General features: G+C 29.9%; 1 protein-coding gene, 1 long non-coding RNA gene and 1 pseudogene across 25 annotated transcripts in view; 2 read left to right on the plus strand and 1 right to left on the minus strand.

The window, feature by feature from the left end:
* LOC145937748 (uncharacterized) overlaps nt 1–4,534 on the minus strand; it is a 412,856-nt gene extending 408,322 nt beyond the window's left edge. For all 12 annotated transcript variants that reach the window (XR_014425636.1, XR_014425630.1, XR_014425635.1 and 9 more), the window contains exons 1-2: nt 4,393–4,534; nt 2,898–3,107 (exon numbers count right to left, since the gene is read on the minus strand). This is a non-coding gene — a long non-coding RNA (uncharacterized LOC145937748). The remainder of the gene's footprint in view (nt 1–2,897; nt 3,108–4,392) is intronic.
* A 10,556-nt stretch (nt 4,535–15,090) lies between these two features.
* LOC145937685 (uncharacterized) lies at nt 15,091–21,662 on the plus strand. Of its 13 annotated transcripts, none has more exons than XM_083040947.1 (15): nt 15,091–15,457; nt 15,986–16,082; nt 16,288–16,399; nt 16,488–16,688; nt 16,803–17,056; nt 17,150–17,499; nt 17,751–17,870; nt 17,974–18,450; nt 18,907–19,234; nt 19,308–20,025; nt 20,111–20,217; nt 20,307–20,411; nt 20,612–20,810; nt 20,895–21,135; nt 21,217–21,662. In XM_083040947.1, the coding sequence occupies exons 8-10, from the start codon at nt 18,294–18,296 to the stop codon at nt 19,468–19,470; spliced, it is 648 nt and encodes a 215-aa protein (XP_082897073.1). In that variant the 5' UTR covers nt 15,091–15,457; nt 15,986–16,082; nt 16,288–16,399; nt 16,488–16,688; nt 16,803–17,056; nt 17,150–17,499; nt 17,751–17,870; nt 17,974–18,293; the 3' UTR covers nt 19,471–20,025; nt 20,111–20,217; nt 20,307–20,411; nt 20,612–20,810; nt 20,895–21,135; nt 21,217–21,662. The 13 variants fall into 13 exon arrangements, with proteins under 13 accessions (XP_082897073.1, XP_082897116.1, XP_082897122.1 ...); XM_083040990.1 differs by lacking the exon at nt 15,091–15,457 and having other exon boundaries at nt 15,944–16,082; nt 17,974–18,106; nt 18,189–18,450; XM_083040996.1 differs by lacking the exon at nt 15,091–15,457 and having other exon boundaries at nt 15,944–16,082; nt 17,974–18,106; nt 18,268–18,450.
* On the plus strand, nt 16,845–17,376 carry LOC145938323 (26S proteasome regulatory subunit 6B pseudogene; annotated as a pseudogene).
* Nucleotides 21,663–24,572: the final 2,910 nt, after the last annotated feature.

A 24,572-nucleotide genomic window follows, 5' to 3' on the forward strand; every position in this document is an offset into this window, starting at 1 on the left:
CATCGTGGAGACAGCTAAATATGACAACTGACACATATCAATATCGATATATTAAACTATGGAATAAAAACGTTTTTAACTGTTCTTATGATTCATTACGGAGAAACAGAAATACATTTTTAATGAAATCTTGAATATTTTTACAATAATACTATTATCAAAAGCATCCGATTCATGGAATCGTAACTGGCAATAGTGAAATTATTGTAGAATTCATAATCTTTAAACTTTTCCTATTTGAAAAATGCTATATCCTCGACATTTTCGTGTTAGAAATTTTGTCTTCAAAATATTACAAAGAATTTATAATTAAAATCTTTATCGCCAGTTTAGAGACACTCCGTATATGTATAAATATATTATATTTAACACATTATTAAAATATATAAATATTTAATATATTAAAATATAAAAGTACTACAAATTATATTAGAAACTATAATCACAAAAATAAAGAAATATATTTTCTTATAATTATGAATATTACATTGTTTATTGAAATATGTGCGTGATATATGAATGTAAAATATATATAGCTATATATATATATATATATATATATTATATGTATATGTATTTGAATTTAAAATTAAAAAAACATGACTTAATTATTTTAAAAATTAACTGTTTCGCAGATAAAAATAAATACTATTTTTCTATCTACTTATTATATTTTAATTCAATATGTTTATAAATATTTGTTATAGATAAAGATATCCTTTTATCTACAATAAATATTTATAACATTTTAAATTAAAATATAAGTACATAGAAAATGTTTATTTTTATATATATATTTTGCATAAACATAACATATACATTTATGTTATATTACATGACATATAGAAGTATGTAATATATACATTTATTTTATATTGCATTACAGGAAAATATCTAATATATATACGTTTATATTACATTACATAATATGAAAACATATGTAATACATATGTCTATGTTATGTTACAGTAACATATCATTTGAAATATATTTAACATATAAATGATACATCTCAAAGTTGCTGACATAGAGCCGTACCAGAACGTAACATTTACCTGTATAAGTAATATTACATGTAACATTCATGACAGTCGTGTAATATTACATACATGTCTATGTTACATGTTGTGGTTTGCTGGGATGCGAGTATCGACTTTACATGCCATTTTTAGAAAAGGATTATTTTAATATATTAATATATTATATTTTAATAATGTTATTATATAATATAAACTACACAGCCAAAAAAGTTGTACACTTGAAAAGTAGTAAAAAATTGTGAAAATTTAAAAATTTATAACTTAACTAATAATTATAATATCGAGGTGTTTAAAAAACAAAAATAAAGCTTGAAGTCTGTAGTTTGAGAAAATTTTAGTGCCATTACGTGGAATGATTAGTTTTACAATGGCGAATGACAGAGTGAGAACCTGCAAAACTGATAGAAAGTCCACTTTCCTGAATTGCACAGTGTGAATCAATTGATGTAGGTAGCTCAATGGGATAAAAAAAATTGAAATTCAAACTTTTCTCTTTAGAATGTGCTTTTTTTTTATCTTTTCTTTCTTTTATGCGGGGAAATCCTCATGGATACTCTCCGATTCCCGAGGAAATAGTGCCGAAACGGCGAAAACCCCGTGAATATCCTACTCGGACTTGTTTACGCGAGATGCCCGGCACGATTTGCATCGCTTCAGGACAAGCTTTATTTTCGTTTTTTAAACTTGATATCATAATTATTAGCTGAGTATTTAATTCTTGAACTTTCACAATTTTTTTACTACTTTTTTAAACGTACCGTTTTTCTTGTTTGTATGGTCGAGTATATAGGACAAAGTATGCTAAATCGTACTCCCAAAGGTAAATATTAAAATTGCAATAAAACTCAAAAAAGTGACAAAATTTTTTTATTTATTTGAAACTATGGTTTTTTGTCAACGATATACGCGAAACATTAACACAAATTTATCATTGTTTCATATCGTAAAATAAAAATTAAAAAAAAATATCTAATACGATTTACAATACGCCGGTTTGCTGAATTGTACCCATGAATTTTTAAATCATACTTCTAACAATAAAATTAAAATATTCTAACAAAAATGAAGTTTTATTTTCTACGAAAGTTCTCAGTTTGCAACAAAACATATCTATAAGAAAATGTCATATTTATAATTATAAATTCTCTTAAAAAATTTAACAAAAATATTTTTTGTATCATACAAAAATATAAATAAGTATTACCTCAATATAATTGTAAAATTTGATAATATTTTCTTCAATTGTCTATCTAAATATAGAATAAAAAAACCAATGCCTAAATAAAAAAATTAATTTAGTAAATCATAGCAGTACGATATAGGAAAAAGTTAGTGGTACGTTTTACCGAACTTGCCTTGTGAATAAAAATTTGTGAATAAAAAAATAATCTTGAAACTTTTTGCCGATTTTTCAACAGTTCCATTATAGGATTAAATAAGATGAAAAAATGATTTAATAATAAGTTTAATTGCTTATCTTTCTCAATGTGATAGCTTAAGCACGGGGTGCCGAATATTACATGAAAATCACGCAAAATAAATTTATAAACTCAGTAACGGATCGCTTGAGAAGAAAACAAACATTGCGGCATTCGAGGGAGGCTAGCTGCAATACAACAGCGTTAACACATTAAAATATTTTAACTCTGATTACAAAATACAGTAGAGATACGATTTAACGAACGGTACGATTTAGCATATTCTCCCCTAATTAATAAGCATTATAATGATATATTATTGGCATAACTTTACTATTTTTATTAATTTCCAAATAGATATCGAAAAAAAACCTCATGTAAAAGAAGTGATACCGATACAAGAACGATTGAAACATAAAATTTTACGAAATCTACTTACATTGGTGGTGTCACATTTGCTCTGTTTACATTATGTAGCATCAGATAGCATCCTTCTTCGTGCCTGTCCAGTTTTAATCGCCTTGTTATAAGCATGCACACGCTGTCAAAATAAAGATCATCACGATCACTTCTAAGGGATGCAAAATCGACTACGCATCTCGAATCTGCGCACCAATATCGTGCCCCCTTTGGCCTTACAGTGCAAAATCTGCAATATATCATTAATATATATTAGATAATAAATTAGCCGAAAAAGCCGAATTTTGCTTGGTACGATGCCAAGACTGAATTTCGGAATTACATTTTAAATATAAAATAGTCAATATAAATATTTAGAAATCAATTGGCTATAAGAGCCGTACGCGGATGTTGATGCGTCGATTCCAACGAAAATTAATTTTTCGTTGAGATTAAATATTTGTGCACGGGGCACGAATTTTGCTTGGTACACTGCCAAGACTTATTCGGAATAATCTCTTAGTGATAAAATAGTCAATTGACATTTTCAATCAAAATTATGTAAGTGTATGGGAATTGTTAAGAAAATATTACGAGAATGAAATAAGAGTTATTTGCAAGCGACATGTTCAATGTTTTTTTTAATTACCGCAATTTAATGAAAAAAAATTTGAATAGCATAACAAAAAGACACAAAGAAGAGCATACTGAAATGTTAGAAAATTTAACGACAGATACTATAATTGAGTTTTTGCAATGCCGATGTCAAGTTCTAGAACGAGCATCTCTAAGCGATATTTCCAAAAAAAAGCAAATCAAGGTTTAATAACAATGAGAAGAACGATGATAATCACATACAGTCGTTCGAATCGAGATTTCAATGCAAAATATTGTCAACAATGGTTCAGGAATGTCAATGTTATTTATATCATCAAGGACAACATTTGATTTATTTCTGTAATCAACTTTTACATTTATCTGTTAAAAATAAAATCCAAACGGTCAAACGATTAAAATTGTGCATTAATTATCTTTCTGCAACGATTATTTCGTCGTAAAATGCAAATTAAGTTTGTGCCAAACATGCGAAGGCAGTCATAATACCTCATTATCATCAAACTAAGGAGACGGCGAGTTCAATTAAATCCGTTGAATAGCAGGTTCAATACCAGAACATTTGAAAATCAATTAAACAATTGTTTATCTTTTCTTATAGTTATACGTTTGTCAGTATAAGAATCCGTTAACAATACATTATTAAAATTTCGGGAATTTAGAATAGCCTATCGATAAACGATGTCAACCGAAAACACGAAGCCGAAAAATCATTTTGTAAATACGATAAGTCGAAATATCTCAGAACAGTTTGTTGTTAGATTTTGACCTTTTCGAGAGAACGAAGAAAGGCTTAGCGAATCAAGAGAAATAACGATGAAACGATTAACAATTTCGTTTAACTAACGCGTGCCTTTTTTATAAAAAAAGTAATTTTCTAGAGTTTATGCATACATAAGAAACAATAAAATATTACTTACTGGCTACCACGAGGCAAGACCGATCGACAGCTGAGACTAGGTGACTAGACGTTCTACGCACGGGATGCGAACTTCCCACCTATACAATACGACGCGCACGGAGCGACTGACTTTCTTGCTCGCTGCTCGCAGGCTCGCTTGCTATTTCGTTGTCTCGGCCGTTTCCGTAAACGCTCGGCCGCACTCACAATCAGCTGCCGCTAGCCCATGCTCAACTGTGTTGGACACATCGACATATAGAATGGCTGGCAGTGGAAGGGGAGCCGCACGAGTAGAGTGAGAGGCAAACAGTCAAATAATATAAAGTTACGTTCCGTCTCTTTCTAATATAACCTGATTAGTTGGCGACATGACATCGACGGTTTTACGATGTTTTTATTTATAAATATTAAAGATTTGATAAATAGAATAAAAAACTTTATTTACAAGATTAAAATAATTAAACGATAATTAATAGTAAAACAATAAAACAAAAACAATAATATATAAATATATAATGTAAAATTAAAATAAATTAAATTAAAGTCAAAACAAAATTAATTATTTAAGAAATTAACAGATTAATTTGAAATAAATTTAAATAATTGCTGACAATTTATATAATAACTGATACACTGACATTCGCGTTCGGCTCTATAGCTAGTCTATATTCATATAGTATATATTTGATATTGAGAGCCTAAAAGAATTCTTCATATTTAAATAAAATCAAAGAGTACATTGAGAGATACATAATTTTATTTTATATGACATGTGCGCGTGCGCGTGCGTGTATGCGTCATGTGTCAGTTCGATATATATATGCAGGGTGTCCCATAATTCGCGAACCACCCGTCAGTTGCAGGTAGAGCATGTTGAACGGAATAGGAAAGTCCTCTACCATTTTGCGATTTTCGCAATAATTAATGAGAAATAAATTAAAGAAGATCAGCCAATTCGCGTGACGACGGCGAAAAAAGACAGCCCAGTTTCATATCGTTACTAAGCATGCGGCGAAAAGAAACAGTATAATGTTACACGGTTGCTAGGCGCGCGATGAAGCGGGGAGGAGCGCTTTACAAAAGACAGTAACTACATACGAGTAGCGCTAACTCTGGACCCCCGAGTGGGCTGTCTCTTCTCGCTGCACGCTTATCATCGCTCGAATTGGCTGATTTTCTTTAATTTATTTCTCTCTTATTATTGAGAATATCGCAAAATGGTAGAGGACTTTTCTACTCGGTTTAACTAGCTCTACCTGCACACGACGGTTGATGCGACTATTACCGGACACCCTGTATATTAAATATAGAATAAAATTTTTGTCATGGTTTATGTACTAAAATGTTATTTATTTTTATTTGTGTAGAAACTGAAGTAGCGTTAGAAACGGAATGTTTCATGGCAACTACACCAAAACGAGTCACAGTAGATACATCTGTGTCCCCATCATTTACTGAAAATTCTCCTCGGAAAGTTTTCCTGAAGACAGTTTTAGAAAATACAAGGGTGATGTACAAACATAAAATTAAAACTCTTCGACAAACAATTCAAAGAAAAAATAAACGAATTGCGCAGATGCAAAGCGTACTAGTATCGTTACGTCAGAAGAATTTTCTTTCAATAGGACGTTCACTTATTAAAGATGTTATATTAAGCGAAAGACACGCGGCCAACAAACTCGTTTTATTTAAAGGACAATAAAATCTTTTATAGTGTATTTTATTTGTTTATAATAGTTTTACAAATAAAACATAATATATACTTATTTATTATAGTTGATTTAACTTTTTATCCTTTTTATTATTTTTATAATACTTATATTATTTATAAATTATATTATTTATAGATGATATTAATAAGTTATACATAATTTAATTTATACGCTAATTTTAATGGTTTATTATTTTAATTCATTATTATTAATTAAAACAACTTTAAAATCCTCTTAAGTTTATCTTCAGATACTCTGTAGCCATTTAATTGTAAAATGTTCTACACAGCATCTTAACTTAAGATAATCTTAAATATAAAATGAGGTTGAGTATCGCCTTGCTCGTTTAATCATCTATCGCCGCCATCTTGGTTGGCAATTTCCCTCCCTCGTCTCTGGCTTCACTTCCCCTCTCATATGCTCCATCCAGTTATTCCTACATCCATGACAAGGAGAGAGTATTATTCTGTCTTTGTCTCTCTTGCATTGCATATGTGTAGCGTTCATGTAGGAACACATACTAATACGTTGAGCACACGGTTGCGATTATTGAGAGATAATGTAATAATAATAATAATGTAATAATTATGCACTTCAAATTATAGAATAATATACATACATACATACATATAAATATATGTACACACGCGCGCGCGCACACACACACACACACACACACACGCATATATAGATATAAAAAAAATATTTTTTATGTATAAAATAACATGAAATAAATATACACGTACGGATAAAATATAAAATATTTATTTTGAATAGTATAAGTAATAATATGTAATAATAACATATTATTATATTAATACGTATAATGATAAATGTAATTTAAATAAATTTTAAATGAATAAATATTATGCCGACAATATTAAGTACAAGATGTTCAGTCTGTGTCATATAAAAGCTCAAAGCTTCCATCAATAATTAATAATCCAATGAATATAGTAATGCAACAATTATTTTTATATAAAATTGTATATTTGAATATATACTCTTCAAAAAAATTATCGCAACACGTAATTAATATCAAAATTTAGCATAAATTCAAATAAGCGTATCTCCGCGATAAATTGTCGTATTTCAAAAATTTTTTTTTTTGTTTTTTAAAGGGTAAAGTCTCTACTTTAAGGAACTTTCGTTCGATTTTGATTTTATTCTCTCCCCCTTTCTCCATCCCTTTAAAAGAAGGGACGTGTTATTTTTTCAAAAAATTGCATAGTTTGACGAACTCTACGGAGTGTACTAAATTTTTTTCGCAAATATCATCATAACTATCGTAAAATATGGACTTTTCTCTACAAATTTTAAAAAAATTTGAATACCGTACGATTTTTTTTCGCGAAGTTACAGCATACCAAAGTTACCTATGCATTTTTGCCTGTATTCAATTACCGCCAACATTAGCATTATCCGATGGGCACTACGGCGAAGTTGCTGGTCAGATTTTGCCCATCGTGCGTGTGCGTGTGTGTGTGTGTGTGTGTGTGTGTGTGTGTGTGTGTGTGTGTGTGTGTGTGTGTGTGTGTGTGTGTGTGTGAGTGTGTGTTGGGGCAGGGATATATGTTCGTATTTAAAATTGTGTATTTCTGCCTCGTCTTTGGATGACCTTTTATGGGAAGATGGCTGCATGATTTTGAAAGACTACCAACCAATTTCCAGCAATTGGAAGCAGCCCTACATCGAATATGGTTCGAAATTTTGCAAGCCACAATTAGAGCCTGCATTAATATGCGTGAGCGCCTGCAAGAGGTCATCCGAAGACGAGGCAGAAATATACAATTTTAAATACGAACACATATATCCTTGCCCCAACACACACACACACACACACACGATGGGCAAAATCCGACCAGCAACCTCCCCGTAGTGCCCATCGGGTAATGCTAATGTTGGCGGTAATTAAATATATAGGTAAAAATGCATAGGTAACTATAATATGCTGTAACTTCGCGAACAAAAATCGTACGGTATTCAATATTTTTTAAAATTTCTAGAGAAAAGTCCATATTTTACGATAGTTATGATGATATTTGCGAAAAAAATTTAGTACACTCCGTAGAGTTCGTCAAACTATGCAATTATTTGAAAAAATAACACGTCCCTCCTTTTAAAGGGATGGAGAAAGGGGGAGAGAATAAAATCAAAATCGAACGAAAGTTTCTTAAAGTAGTGACTTTACCCTCTTTAAAACAAAAAAAAATTTTGAAATACAATAATTTTTCGCGGAGATACGCTTATTTGAATTTATGCTAAATTTTGATATTAATTACGTGTTGCGATAATTTTTTTGACGAGTGTATAAAAATAATTGTTGATTACTATATTCATTGGACTATTAATTATTGATGGAAGCTTGAGCTTTTAACATATATGGCACAGACTGAACATCTTGTACTTAATATATTGTCTGCATAATATTTATTCATTTCTCTTATTTATAAAATATAAAATATAAGTATATATATATATATATATACACACACCACAAACACACACACATACACTCTCTCACACACACACACGCGCGCGCGCGCGCGCAGCTGCTATATAGATTTATTACTGGATTAATTTATTTACAGAATTATTTTGTATTTATATACAATGTCCCAAGTAGAGAGAGAGAGAGAGAGAGAGAGAGAGAGAGAGAGAGAGAGAGAGAGAGAGAGAGAGAGAGAGAGAGAGAGAGAGAGAGAGAGAGAGAGAGAGAGAGAGAGAGAGAGAGAGAGAGAGAGAGAGAGAGAGCGAGAGCGAGAGCGAGAGCGAGAGCGAGAGCGAGAGCGAGAGCGAGAGCGAGAGCGAGAGCGAGAGCGAGAGCGAGAGCGAGAGCGAGAGCGAGAGCGAGAGCGAGAGCGAGAGCGAGAGCGAGAGAGAGAGAGAGAGAGAGAGACAGCGAGAGAGAGAGAGAGAGAGAGTAGAAATAAGTCCCTTTTAATTAATTAAAAAAACGTTTATTTTCACGTTAATGTAATATACGTGTAAATATTAATTTAATGTTAACTTAATTTCATTAATAAAATATGAATATAATACTAATAAAATAAATATGTATTTATTTCATTAATATTTTATTAATATTTTATTCATATTTTAATAATGAAATATTAAATATTTAATAAACTTTAAATAAAAATAATGATTGTTTTTTTAATTAATAAAAAGGGACTTGTCATTATTTTAACATTTTTAAAATATCTTTGAAAATGAGTTTTAAACATTTTTGTACATTCTTGTGTTACTTGGGATGTGTGTAGTTGTAAAATGAAAATATTTTCAATATTTAAAAATTTTTAAGTTTGTCGCCTTTACAAAATATATTTTTTATAATTTTTGTATATGCCAATGTATTATAAAAAAATTGATATCGATAAATTTGAACTCAAGTTTTCTGGGTGACAGGCTGAAAATTATTCTTTCATTGAGCCATCATACGTTACTCCTAAAAGTTCTTACACGTCATAAGTATTTATGGAGTAGAGATTATACAATAACATCAATAATGTAAAAGAAATAAAGATTCAACATATTCGCCAATCTATAATTGCTACAGGATAATGAAACAAGACTCTCCTATTATCTCTCTATCGCGCTGACGATACATAAAATATCGATAAAAAAGTAGAAGTGAAAAAGCAATAAATTGCCAAGTCTAATAAGCGCCCGTGTCTTACATGTTGTATATTAGTTCACTCTGCGAATTATTATTTTATCATTATTATTTATCATTGTACAATTTGGAGACATATATATAAATTTTTGATACTATTTGTTATATATATACGCACATATGTGCATAAGCATATATAAAATTTACCAAAAGTGAGTGCTTATTAGTCTTGCTACGTTACTGCCTTCTACTACAGAAAGCATTTTCAGGCCGTATCTCGCGTATAGCATGGTCACGTGATCAGCACGGTAGAGGAACAAGGATGACGTGATTATCGATCCTTGTCTCTCTACCGTGCGTCCGCGTGAGCAATGCAATGGTGTGTGTACGTGTACATACATACACCACTACATAGAACCTGGGAGTTCGTTTCTCAGCGTTGGCAACATTGAAACCGGAGTTTCGCGTTGTCACCGCGAGAGGCTTCCAATGTCAATTCGGAGTTTGTCTGGGCAGAGAGAAGCCAGCTCCGGGAACTTAGCCGGTCAACTTCGACTTTTTTAATTTTTTTATTTTTTTATCGTTTGTTGGTCGTTTGTTGGTGATTGTTGGCCTAATTACAACGTTTGTTGGTTTTTAATTTTTTTATAAATTAAAAAAGAAAAATTAGCGTTAAGTTAGCCGGAAAAATCACAATTTTAATAAAAAAAACGGTCTAATCGATGCGAAATCGTCTGCTGATGATTGTTGGTCTAATTTTAGCGTTTGTTGGTTTATTATTAGTCTTAAAAACGAAAAATTATCTCACATTGAAACCGCATCTGCAGTAATCGAATATGATTGGTTTATTGCTTACGACTTAAGACTTATTTCTATAAATGTAAGGCTAAGGGCTAGTCTACAATAGAGTCGTAAGGTCGTAAACGTAAGAAATTGACCAATCACAGTTGAATTCGAGGAGAATAATCGACTATGATTGGTCAATTTCTTACGTTTACGACCTTACGACTCTATTGTAGACTAGGCTCAACATCTATAAAACTGGCTATGAATACGGGCCTTAAGGGTCGGCAGGCGACCCAGGCAAACTCCGAATTGATGTTGGAGACCTCGCGCGGTGACAACGCGAAATTCCGGTTTCAGTGTTACCAACGTTGAAAAACCAATTTCAGGTTCTAAGTAGTGGTGTATATCCGTACACGTACACACTATTGCATTGCTCACGCGGACGCACGGTAGAGAGACAAGGATCGATAATCACGTTATCCTTGTTCCTCTACCGTGCTAATCACGTGACATGCTACACGCGAGATACGGCCTGAAAATGCTTTCTGGCCTTCCGTAGCAGAAGGCAGGAATGTAGCAAGGCTAATAAGCACCCACTTTTTGTAAATTTTATATATGCTTATGCACATATGTGCGTATATATAACAAATAGTATCAAAAATTTATATATATGTCTCCAAATTGTACAATGATAAATAATAATGATAAAATAATAATTCGCAGAGTGAACTAATATACAACATGTAAGACACGGGCGCTTATTAGACTTGGCAATTTATTGCTTTTTTACTTCTACTTTTTTATCGATATTTTATATATCGTCAGCGCGATAGAGAGACAAGGAGAGAACGAGTATTTTAATTCTTGTCTAACATGTAGTGGCAATTGTAGATTTATAGGCTAACAAATATGTATTACTTAATTACTTTTTGATTATATTGATGTTACTGTATAAGAATACTTGCTCCATATAAATCGTGATGTAAAGAACATACGAGTAACATATTATAAATAGCTCAATGCAAGGTGTTCGGTCTGTCACCCTGAAGACTCAAGTTCAAGTCTATCAATATGATTTTTTAAAATAATATATTAGAATATATAAAAATTATTTTAAAAAATATATTTTTAAAGGCGATTAACTTTAAGAATTTTTAAATATTGAAAAGATCAATTATTTTACAACTATCATATACATAAAAATGCAAAATAATTCCGTGAATAAATTAATGTATCCTGTAATAAATCAATAACTAATATATATATATAAAACAGAAAATATAATATCTTCACAGCTATCATTATTGCGATAATACATACACGTTTCAGAACATTTAAAAAATAATTACAATTAAGCAATTATTGTAAACGACCCAACTGGCTTAATTGATCTTTCTTAATTCGATATCATATATAAATATACAGATTACGTTTCGACCTTTGGTTCAGGTCCTTATCAAGTCTAAAATTAAAGGATAATACTATATAGAAGGAATCATTTTATAAAAGCATAGCGCAAACCAAGTTGAAAACAACAATTATTATAAAGTAAATGATTAAAACATACCTTACTTAAAATTTTTTTCTTTTTTCAACATGTTACAATTCTCTCATCTGTACTAAACGTTTCGTATAGATGGTAAAAAACGAACTAAGTTAGACTTCCTTTATTATTCTATCATAAATAGGGTTTAAATTCTCTGTGTCTTTATGTAGGTTAATCGTGTTGTTAAATTTATTTATATAAAACATTTCAGCTATCTCTCTTTTCCTAGTATGTGTTTCACGATGTAAAATATTAAAGGTTGTCCATTTAAAGTCATGTAAATATTCATTTCTATGTTTGCTTTAGCAATTATTAGACAAGATTCCCTTAACAATATGTAAGTTCTTATTATGGAAATGTTCATCAGATAACAAAATAGCGTGATCGACTAACTGTAAGTTGTTAATGATGTAACCAAAGCGTTATAAGCAAACATAGAAATGAATATTTACATGACTTTAAATGGACAACCTTTAATATTTTACATCGTGAAACACATACTAGGAAAAGAGAGATAGCTGAAATGTTTTATATAAAAAAATTTAACAACACGATTAACCTACATCCTACATAAAGAGACAGAGAATTTAAACCCTATTTATGATAGAATAATAAAGGATGTCTAACTTAGTTCGTTTTTTACCATCTATACGAAACGTTTAGTACAGAGAGAATTGTAACATGTTGAAAAAAGAAAAAAAATTTAAGTAAGGTATGTTTTAATCATTTACTTTATAATAATTGTTGTTTTCAACTTGGTTTGCGCTATGCTTTTATAAAATGATTCCTTCTATATAATATTATCCTTTAATTTTAGACTTGATAAGGACCTGAACCAAAGATCGAAACGTAGTCTGTATATTTATATATGATATCGAATTAATAAAGATCAATTAAGCCAGTTGGGTCGTTTACAATAATTGCTTAATTTTATTCTTCACTGGCGACAAAAAAATACTCTTATAATTAATAATTTCAAGTTGTACTTTATAAAGACCACAACCATATGGTCGATAAAGTAAAAACTTAGAAAAATTCATTGGCTAGTGTGGTCGATTAATTTAACTACCCTGTTTCTTATAATTATAATTGTATAATATTGCACTTCGAGGAGACAGTTATCATGACACTTCCGTCATTTGCGCAAAAACAGAAAAAAATACCGAAAAGAACCGTAAACCGAAAATAATTTAACGGTCCGGTTATGGTTCCGATGTTATAAATTAATCAGAATTTCAATACGGTTTACGGTTTCTGTTCTACTAAAAAAATGGTTATGGAACGGTTATCGGTTTTGGTCCGGGTCCCTGATATATATATATATATATATATATATATATATATATAAAGTATATATACATTATATTACTTTAAAAAATTATTATTAATTTTTATGACATATGAAAATATATTTATATATGTATCTATATTATATATACCTATATCTAAATATATTTTTATGTATAATATGAAGTGTTGTTTATTTATGTCATAAAAATTAATAATAATTTTTTAAAGTAATATAATTTAGAAATTAATTTAATTAGAAAAACAAAAAGTAAAAATTTTTAAAAACCGGAACCGTAACCGAAAAAATCATAATTTAAACGGTTTCGGTTTTTTTATTTATCAAAAAACCGAAACTGGAACCGGAACAGTTACTCAATATTTTATTAAACCGTAACCGAAACCGAACCCTAATTTTGTTTCGGTCCGGATCCCTGATATATATATATATATATATATATTGATTACTGATTTAGAGAGATAGATTTATTACTGGATTAATTTATTTACCGAATTTTTTGCATTTATATATACAATGTATTTGTAGTTGTAAAATTATTGAAATATTTTCAATATTTAAAAATTCTTAAGTATCGCCTTTAAAAATATATATTTTTAATAATTTCTATATATTCCAATAATAATAAATATAAAAAAATATATATATATATACCGATAGACTTGAACTCGAGTTTTCAGGGTGACCGAACACCTTGCATTGAGCTATTTATATGTTATTCATAAGTTCTTTATATTATTCTTTATGCAGCTGATATTTTTATACAGTAACATCAATAAGAAATCAAGATAACACATATTTGTCAATCACATATATACCCAGATAGCAAGTTGCCGATCAATTTACTTGAAATTGCTTTGATTAAGTTGTTTTCAATATTGAGGAAAGCGGCTTCCGATTTTATCTATTAAATTGTCGATTGTTATTGCTATCGACAATTGTGAGCAACTTGAGAGCAACAATTGCTTTCTTAATAAAAAATTATTGGAAATCACAGAGCAACATGACGAAAACAATTTCCACCTAAAATTTTAACAACTAGTGTAGGCAACTATTGTTCGTATAATGCCTTTATGTTAACCTAAACGAAATTCTATTATCTCGATGATAGCAACATAATGACAACTGAATGAAAACTTGTGTCAAGCAACGATTTTCTTTCTTATGCCAAGGAACGCTTGGCTAACTGGGTATATATATATATATATATATATATATATATATATATATATACATATATATATACATATATATATACATATATATATACATATATATATACATATATATATACATATATATATAAACTTATAAATATTTTAAATATTCTTTCTAAATTATACATATAATAATCCTTAAAAAAAATATATATTTTAATATTTAATAAATCATTATTCTATAATTTGAGATACATAATATATGCGAGATACGGCATACAATAAGATACAATTATTGGAAGATATTGTTAGGAGCAAGATCTAAGATATCGTTATCCTCGTTTTACATATACAGAGAAACAAAGGTAATACGATAGCCGGTTCTTGTTGACATTATCTTTCAATAATCGCATCCGTGTGCTCAACATATTAGTATTTGTGCCTACATGGACGCTACTACATACGCGATGCAAGAGAGACAAAGACAGAACGATTATCTCTCTCCTTGTCAAGCTGTCAGTATGTTACCACGAAAATTTCCCCAGTTCCTTAGATCTAGTGAGAATCGTATTGTCCAGATTTCTCATCAAATAAGTGACATAGCTTCGTGATTTTTTTTTAAATATATTCTTTATATAATGAAGCAAGTCGGTAAAGAGCCGGATTTTGCATTTTCGCTCTTAAAAATTTATAATAAATTAAATACGGACTCGCAGCTAACCCAACCTTACCCGCTGCTAGCTGCGCATTTCCCCAAGTTTTATGTAAATTTTATTTTCATCTTTTTTTCAAAAAAATAGCTCTTTACCGACTTGCGGACAATCCTACTAATTAAGAATCTCCTAAATTTAATGAGATTCATTCAGTATTTTGGCTAAAATCTTATATAAACGAATCCGTAGTTCCCGGCCGGCCGACAGGCGTCTCCACCGTGTCACCTGCCGACCCTTAACATCGGCCAGTGTTCCGATTAGGGACCGGCTGGCCGCGCATGCGTGCTTTTGCGCATGCGCGGCCAGAAAGATACAGTGACGTACATATGTACGCATGTAGTATCTTGGCGCTTGGCGGGGGCGGGATGCGGGATCGTGAACGACAGTTAGGGATCGGACGATCGGACGATTACGATAATTAATAATTATAATTTTTGTTTATTAATGAATACTGGTAAGGTTTTTGGCAGTTTTCCTTACCCTTGCAACAAATGTTGGTATTCTTTGAAGTTTCTGCCAAATTAAAGATTTTTATTTTATTGATGTAAAAAGTGTTTTATTTAATGATATCACCTTTTTCCCTTCCTTTTTATTTTTTATTATAATTAATATTTATAAAATAATTAAATTTTAAATATTTTTTTAATACTCTAAACTCTAAATGTAACCGGGAGAGTAACGGTGCCTCTTTTCCCTAGTACAAAATACTTCACTGATGCCGCATGCTCGCACATGCGCGGCCAGCCGGTCCCTAATCGGAACACTGACATCGGCAGGAAATCGCGAAAAAAAGATCAAGAAACATGGTAGTGTTTCCTGTCTTTTTGTGACAAGCTATCGCATCGTGTGAACGAGAGACCGAGTGAGATTAAGGTAATTAATGCAGATTTATATATATATAATTAACTTCTGCATTACATAAGAATTTGAGTTTACTCGGAAACGTTTAGCACTAAGGTTACGTTCCAAAACGTCTTCGAGGAAAATTTTACTGAAAATCTATAATGCACGTAACGTGCACTATAGTTCTCTATAAATTGTTCTCTATTTATCATCTATATATTAATGTTTGTTACAGGTATTTAAGTAGCGTTGCACAGCAATTTGTGTAGCATTTCATAAGCATAGCAATGTTTTAATCGATGTGCTGCCACCAGAAGCTAATCCCAGCATTTGAATGTTACAAACAGGTAAAAATTGTTAAGAATATTTTGATTACGTTTAGATTAAATTTAAATAAGATAAAATTATAAATATCAAGATATATTTGCAATACAGGTGAGAAGTCAAATATCCAGTACAGTGACATGGGTGGAATGGATGCAAAAACAAGAGATCAGAAAAGCGATAGAATTTCCTCTTACTCATTCGAATTGTATAAACAAATTGGCATTGATCTACTGTGAGATGTACTCATGTACAGACTACCCGGTTGTGGAAAAACTATGTTGGCGCAAGCAGTTGCTAGACATACTACTGGTACAAATTTAAATATACTGTTAAAAAAAGTTTCAGAATATATCTAAACTAATCGCATGGAAGAATAATAACAGATTTTGTGTTTTAAATTCTATTATTTTCTATTTTTTCCAGCTGCCTTCATTTGTGTAAAAGTATTTGAGCGAAGGACCACAAATGGTACGAGACGTGTTTTGTTTGGCTAAAGAAAACTCACCAGTCATAATATTTGTTGATGAAATAAATGCTATTGCTACAAAAAGATTTGACACTCAAGCTGTAGCAGATCAAGAAGTGTAACGTATTCTCCTGGAATTACTCAAATCAAATGGATGGTTTTGATCAGACAACTAATGTTAAAGTCATTATGGCAACAAATAGATGAACTGGTAACTCTTGTTTAATTTCCTTGGATCTGTAAGCATATTTTTATGGATATTAAGATTGTACTTTAGTTGTATTATTTCAGTATATTCTTCCAGAATGGACATATTGAATCCCGTATAGCTTCGTTCTAGTAGACTGGATCGCAAGATTAAACTTCCGCTATCCGATCGTCGACAAAAAAACGTTTGATCTTTTCTACGATTATGCAAAGATAAATTTGAGCGAAGAAGTGGATCTTGAGGATTATGTAGCACAGCCAGATAGAATATTTGCTGCTGATATTAATGCTATCTATCAAGAGACAGGAAAGTTCTTCCTTTAGCCGCACAAAGTATTTGAATTTTCATGTTCTTCCTTCAGTCGCAGAAAATATTTGGATTTTCATGTTCTTCCTTCAGCCGCACAAAATATTTGGATTTTAATATTCTTCCTTCAGTTGCAGAAAGTATGTATAAAAAAATAATATATATAGTTTAACATTTTTTAATTAATAAAACTAAAATGTATGCACACATTTAAACGTAAACTTTCATTTTTGACAAATATTGAAAATCTTTTTATTATTTATGATATTTGGATTGTTTTAATGTGTGCGTGTGTGCATACTTCTCTTCTATTACTTAGAACTAATATAAACATGCTAATTGCACCTAGGAATATTTTTTGATATATATTCTTTTATAATTTATGTTACAGGTTGCACCCGTTTTACAAAGTCTTACTAATTCCATTTCTGTATCATACATATTGTAAATATTGTATATATTATGAAATAAGAAGTTTGTTGCTGTTCAAACTATAAGGTTTAAGTGAAAGGTAAAATTCTGTGATTGTTTTACGATGTATATTTCGTTACTTTGTTTTGACATGTAGTATTTAATATGTTTACATAAATGCAATAAAAATAAATTCTTTACAGATACGACAAAATGCCACGCAAGATTGCGGTCTCACCAAAGTGAGCATCCTAGTTGTAAAACGTTTGTGATACATTGAGATAGAAAACTGAGAGGTTTTTGTGGTACGCAACGAGAACATATTGACCAATTCTGGTAAGAAAATGGATTCAACTTTTCGTCAGCACATGAAAATTATTCGTCGAAGCACATTTTTTTCGTTCACATCCGTCCTTAGTTCAGTACTTCGTTCGAACAAGTCGTCGAATTTTCGTTGACTCTCACTCGTTGATTCTGAGCGATTCTGTTCGGTGTAGAATGCAGTTTTTTGCTGCTGATATTAATGCTATCTATCAAGAGACAAGTTCTTCCTTCAGCCGCACAAAGTATTTGGATTTTCATGTTCTTCCTTCAGTCGCAGAAAATATTTGGATTTTTATGTTCATCCATCAGCCGCACAAAGTATTTCGATTTTCATGTTCTTCCTTCAGTCGTAGAAAGTATGTATAAAAAATATATATAGTTTTACATTTTTTAATTAATAAAACTAAAATGTAATTTAAACGTAATCTTGAGTTTTTAAAAAATTGAAATATTTTCTCTTCATTAAAAAGATTTAATTTGAATGCTACATTTACTCAAAATTCTTGCATTATTCATATCTGGGCATTGGATCAATATTTTTTTAAGTTAACAATTGAGATAAGCAAAATATTAATTGTTTGTATCTTTTTTTAACACTATTTCAATTCTCGTGCCCTCTGAATGAAACAAACTGTACAATTACAACTCGCGACAGAATCAAAATGATCCGGCACTGATTGGTAAAATCTGCAATTTCATTGAATTTTATTTAATGAAATTTCAGATTTGTCCAATCACAGCGCAGTATCATTTTAATCTGGATCATTTTGATGACAATATCGCAAATGTGACAAAAAATATCCTGACCACAGAGCCTAGTATACAGAACACGAAGAAATGCACGGGCTGCAATGTTACGACGTTTCCAACTGTGATATTAGGACCAAATCATAAAATAATTGCAAAGGAAGGCTTTAGTTCTCTGGAGAAAGCTTTAGGCTTCAGATCGCCGATTTATAAGATACGTTGTTGCGATTCATGCTTGGGAAAATACACATGGTTTAGAGAACTAAGAATTCACATATTCATTGAACTCGATATACGCCCAAACATTCAATGTAAAATTGGATTAAATTGCAGAGTGGAAGAATTACCGACAACACTCAAGTTTCTATGTGATGATGAAAATTTCGAATACAGGTAGGCACAATGACTTTTTTAATTTCCAGATATTTTATATTTTTTAATTGTATAAAAAATTAATTGTTTTTAGGTTGGCTGGAGTAATAGCCTACATATCGGGGCATTATATTGCATACTGCTTGCGTTCTAATGGAATTTGGCAAATTTACGACGATTTACGAGCAGATATCTCCACATGTAGCTCAAAAACTATTATAAATCCGCATCTTGCAGTGTATTTACGGAAACATTAATGATCGGAGACAATTTCAAGATTCTAACTCTACTGAAGGACTCAGTGCGATTCACTATACAATAGAAGAGTTTGTTTTATATAAAACTAAATATATTAGTATTCAATTAGTGCTATTCCTTTAAAGGTCTAAATAGACCAACTCTACAATATGTCATAGAGCTCGATGATCTATGTGAATTGATGTTCTTTTAAGTCTCCAGTCTTCAGTGATATGAATCTAAATTTTATTTTTGCTGTTCTTTTTTGAATTGTTGCTTTATTTTAATTTGAACAATTGTTTTATATGTTTTATATGAATTTAATCGTTAAAAGTAGTTGTAAATTTTTTTCTCTATAATTTATACAACAGAAGAAAAAACAAGTTCGTCTCTACTTATCTATGTTTCAAGAAAATTCAGAATAGATTGAGTGGAAAATTTGAAAATAATTACACTCTAAACGAGATTTAGGACTTCTCACAATTAGGAACGTCCATCGCATAAAAAAAAATTTTGAATTGAATAATTTATTTATAAAATATGGCCGATAATTTCTGGCAAAAAGTTCACATCCAGTAAGTTAATCTGTTTAATTTATATATCGCAATAAATTTTATACAGAATACAATTTTCACTATATTTTTTAAAATTTTATTTTAGCCAACAGTCGTTAATTGGATAAACAAGATTGATCAAAGAGAGTCAACATGATTTATCAGTATTAATGGAAGAAGAATATTAGAAAATATTTATTTTCTTCTCTAATAGTAAGTTGAAATGATAAATTGCAAAATGTAGTGAGATATTTATTAGACGAAGAACAAACTTGTATTTATATCTTTTCGTAATGTTGAAGTTTTTAGATCTGTATTATATCATCAATTCAATGCTAGTCAAAATATAAATTCAGCATGAATAAAAAGAAAAATATTGACAGATTTATACATATTAATTATACTTGGTAAGGAACTATTTCTTTTTTTGTATTTTCATTAAAGATTGAATAATTCGTTTTACTGTTAATGTGTTCGTATGTATATGTTCACATATACTGCATCAATTTATATTACGCTTTTGACACCATGATAATGATTAGATGATGTTTTATAATTGTACAATATAGTTTATGCATAATTATGTATTTATTATTTCTGTTATTAGTGATACAAATGTAAGATGAATAATTGAAGTTGAGGCAACAAGTGATAGCTACTGCAATAGTTTATTTTAAAAGGTTTTATTCTCACAACTTAAAATGTATATATATGGATCCTTATTACTAGCAGTTTTTTGGCATCAACAGTAGAAGAATTTGGAGTAATTTGTAATATTAGATAAATAATGACAATGGGAACTGTAGGTAAGGTTTATGAATATATCTTCTATTGTAATTTTTATTGATGATTATTATGCTAATTAAATTTTATTGTTCTGTTTCTCACAGTTAAGAACAAGTTTAATTATGCATACACACAAGAATTTCCATATTGTACAAATCATATTTTAGAGTGTGTATTTTATCTTTTGGAACACTTGCATTGTTTTTTACTCAACCATACCGTCTCTTATTAAAATTAATTCAGAATGTGGGACAAGATGATCAATTACTTTTACATAGCATATAATTAATGATAGTTTAAAAACAGATGTACGTTTATTATAACTTTCTTATCAAATAGCTATTGGTAAGCATGCAGTATTATTTTTACAATCTAGTGTGTATTACAAAGAAATTTTATATTTAACAATATCTATTTTTTTACAAGTTGCCTGCAAAAAATAGCTTGTGTAATATTGCAGAAAAATCTTAAATCGTGGTTCGCAAAATTAAATTCTGATATGAAAGGATTCAAGAAATAGCACGGTATATTAATCTATATGAATTGTGGAAGAGATATGATAAAAAGAATGAGATTCAAGGTTTACTGATTAAAATACCAAATCCAAAAGCAGCTCCACAACGTTGACATCAAGTTCCCTGTTCGCCAAATGTTTGCGATTCATGTTAATACAGTTAATTAAAAATATCTTCCATATATATATCGCTGTCAGAGACGCATAGAAAATTGACAATGAATATTATTCTGTATTTATATATGCAGGAAACACTTTTCTGTCCTTATATAAAACTATGTTTTAAACTGTGTGTGTGTGCGTGCGTGCGTGTGTGTGTGTGTGTGTGTGTGTGTGTGTGTGTGTGTGTGTGTGTGTGTGTGTGTGTGCGTGTAGGGGGGGGGATGTGTGCAAATAATAATGCATTACTTAATATTCTTATATTTTATTCTCAATAATTCTCTCTAGATGTAACATGGTCAAAAGTTACGAAACATTACATCTTAACTAATTATAGTTGAATTTATTTAAATTTTCTTGAATATATCTGATATATGTGTAATGCATTATCAATTTGCATTTTAATTATACATATCTAATTTCATTATCTGCAATATTGAATGTTAGTATTTTAAATGTATGTTTAATTATTTTTTTCCATTATACAAATATTAATTGGAAATATATCAAAAGCCAGCTAATTATAAGTGTACTAAGTTTGCTACAAAAATTTGATGTTAAAAGAATGCTAGAATAACATCTGAATTTATTTATTACAACGTACAAAATTGCAATAAGCTTTATTATAATAAATTGTCGAATTTTACCTAATTCTTTGTTGTATAAATGTGATGATTGATAAATATATATAAATAATATAAATATATATATATATATAAAAATTTACTTTATTAATTCGTTATATCATAATTGTATTATCAAAACTTAGTCCAGCCTGAGAAAAGCTTTGGCATTGATTAAAAAGTTATTTTCTTATTTTTTTATTACAATGAGAAAATGAAAATAATTTACTTTTCAGTGTTTCTAGGCATTTTTTTGACAATATTTGTTTAGTAGTATTGCTACTGAAATAACAATGTATGTAAAAAGCTTATAAATAAATTTTATTAACACAATATTAACTCGCGATTCCATCGAATCCTTTGAGTATCATTTCCAAAATTTCTTTACATCATAATGATTAGCTTTAGTGACTACCATGATTCTTTTTGTACAAGATAAAGATACAATATGTCTCAATTGTGATATTTGTCATAAAATTTTGTGACATAATAAACTGTATTTATATTTCATAAAATATTCGGATTTTAAAATAATAATTACCTTTCAACTTTACCAAATTAATACTCTTATAGAAAGTGCATGATATTTAAAAATCTTTTGTGAAAGAAATTGACTGTATAACACATTTTCATTAAACAAGAATCTCTTTCATTTTTTCATAGCTTAATTTGATGTACAGTAGTAGATGGTAATAAGACGGTCCTTTTTCTATTATTTATATCATATTTATATTTCTATTATTTTATCATTTATTTCATACTGTGCACGTGTAAATAACTATATAAAGCAATATATTATTTGATTATTTATGTTAGATATTGATGTAAATGAAATGTCTTCATCAAACCCTATTATTTGAGAAGCAGTTATCCCACTCTTCAATACTAACGGAATCCCTTGTTAATATTGATACAATCAAATTTAGAAATCTATATGTAGAAATATATATATTGACTTAAAACTTTGCATATCATATGTGTGTATCTGTCTATCCAAACATAGAGGTTTCAACAATTTTTTTTGTATCTTAACTGCTGTTTTTATAATTTAAGATTTAGATAAGATTTTTAAACATTTGATTGAGCATCATTATTACTCATTTTTTATAACGGTGCTTTTCAAAAAAATAAATTTTTTATAAAGAAATAGTAAATATGGATAAATAATATATAAAGATGTGGAAAAATTTCAAAAATAGTTTCAAGTTTTTAAATAATTAAAATAAATATTAATAAATATTATAGTGTCTATAAACAAATAATTTTATGTTTAACAATTGCTATAATATGTGTATTTGTATGTTAAGGCCCGTATTCATAGCCAGTTTTATAGATGTTAGCCTTACATTTATAGAAATAAGTCTTAAGGGTCGGCAGGAGACACGGTGGAGACGCCTGTCGGCCGGCCGGGAATTACGGATTCGTATAATCCAGATTTTAGCCAAAATACTTAAGGGTCGGCAGGCGACATGGTGGAGACCTCCAGCGGCCGGCCGGGAACTACGGATTCGTTTATTCCATATTTTAGCCAAAATACTGAATGAATCTCATTAAATTTAGGAGATTCTTAATTAGTAGGATTGTCCGCAAGTCGGTAAAGAGCTATTTTTTTGAAAAAAAGATGAAAATAAAATTTACATAAAACTTGGGGAAATGCGCAGCTAGCAGCGGGTAAGGTTGGGTTAGCTGCGAGTCCGTATTTAATTTATTATAAATTTTTAAGAGCGAAAATGCAAAATCCGGCTCTTTACCGACTTGCTTCATTATATAAAGAATATATTTAAAAAAAAATCACGAAGCTATGTCACTTATTTGATGAGAAATCTGGACAATACGATTCTCACTAGATCTAAGGAACTGGGGAAATTTTCGTGGTAACATACTGACAGCTTGACAAGGAGAGAGATAATCGTTCTGTCTTTGTCTCTCTTGCATCGCGTATGTAGTAGCGTCCATGTAGGCACAAATACTAATATGTTGAGCACACGGATGCGATTATTGAAAGATAATGTCAACAAGAACCGGCTATCGTATTACCTTTGTTTCTCTGTATATGTAAAACGAGGATAACGATATCTTAGATCTTGCTCCTAACAATATCTTCCAATAATTGTATCTTATTGTATGCCGTATCTCGCATATATTATGTATCTCAAATTATAGAATAATGATTTATTAAATATTAAAATATATATTTTTTTTAAGGATTATTATATGTATAATTTAGAAAGAATATTTAAAATATTTATAAGTTTATATATATATGTATATATATATGTATATATATATGTATATATATATATATATATATATATATATATATATATACCCAGTTAGCCAAGCGTTCCTTGGCATAAGAAAGAAAATCGTTGCTTGACACAAGTTTTCATTCAGTTGTCATTATGTTGCTATCATCGAGATAATAGAATTTCGTTTAGGTTAACATAAAGGCATTATACGAACAATAGTTGCCTACACTAGTTGTT

This window comes from Prenolepis imparis, unplaced genomic scaffold (assembly GCF_030444845.1).
Source record: "Prenolepis imparis isolate NDT839.2.m4 unplaced genomic scaffold, iyPreImpa1.0 SCAF_1, whole genome shotgun sequence".
NCBI lineage: Eukaryota > Metazoa > Arthropoda > Insecta > Hymenoptera > Formicidae > Prenolepis > Prenolepis imparis.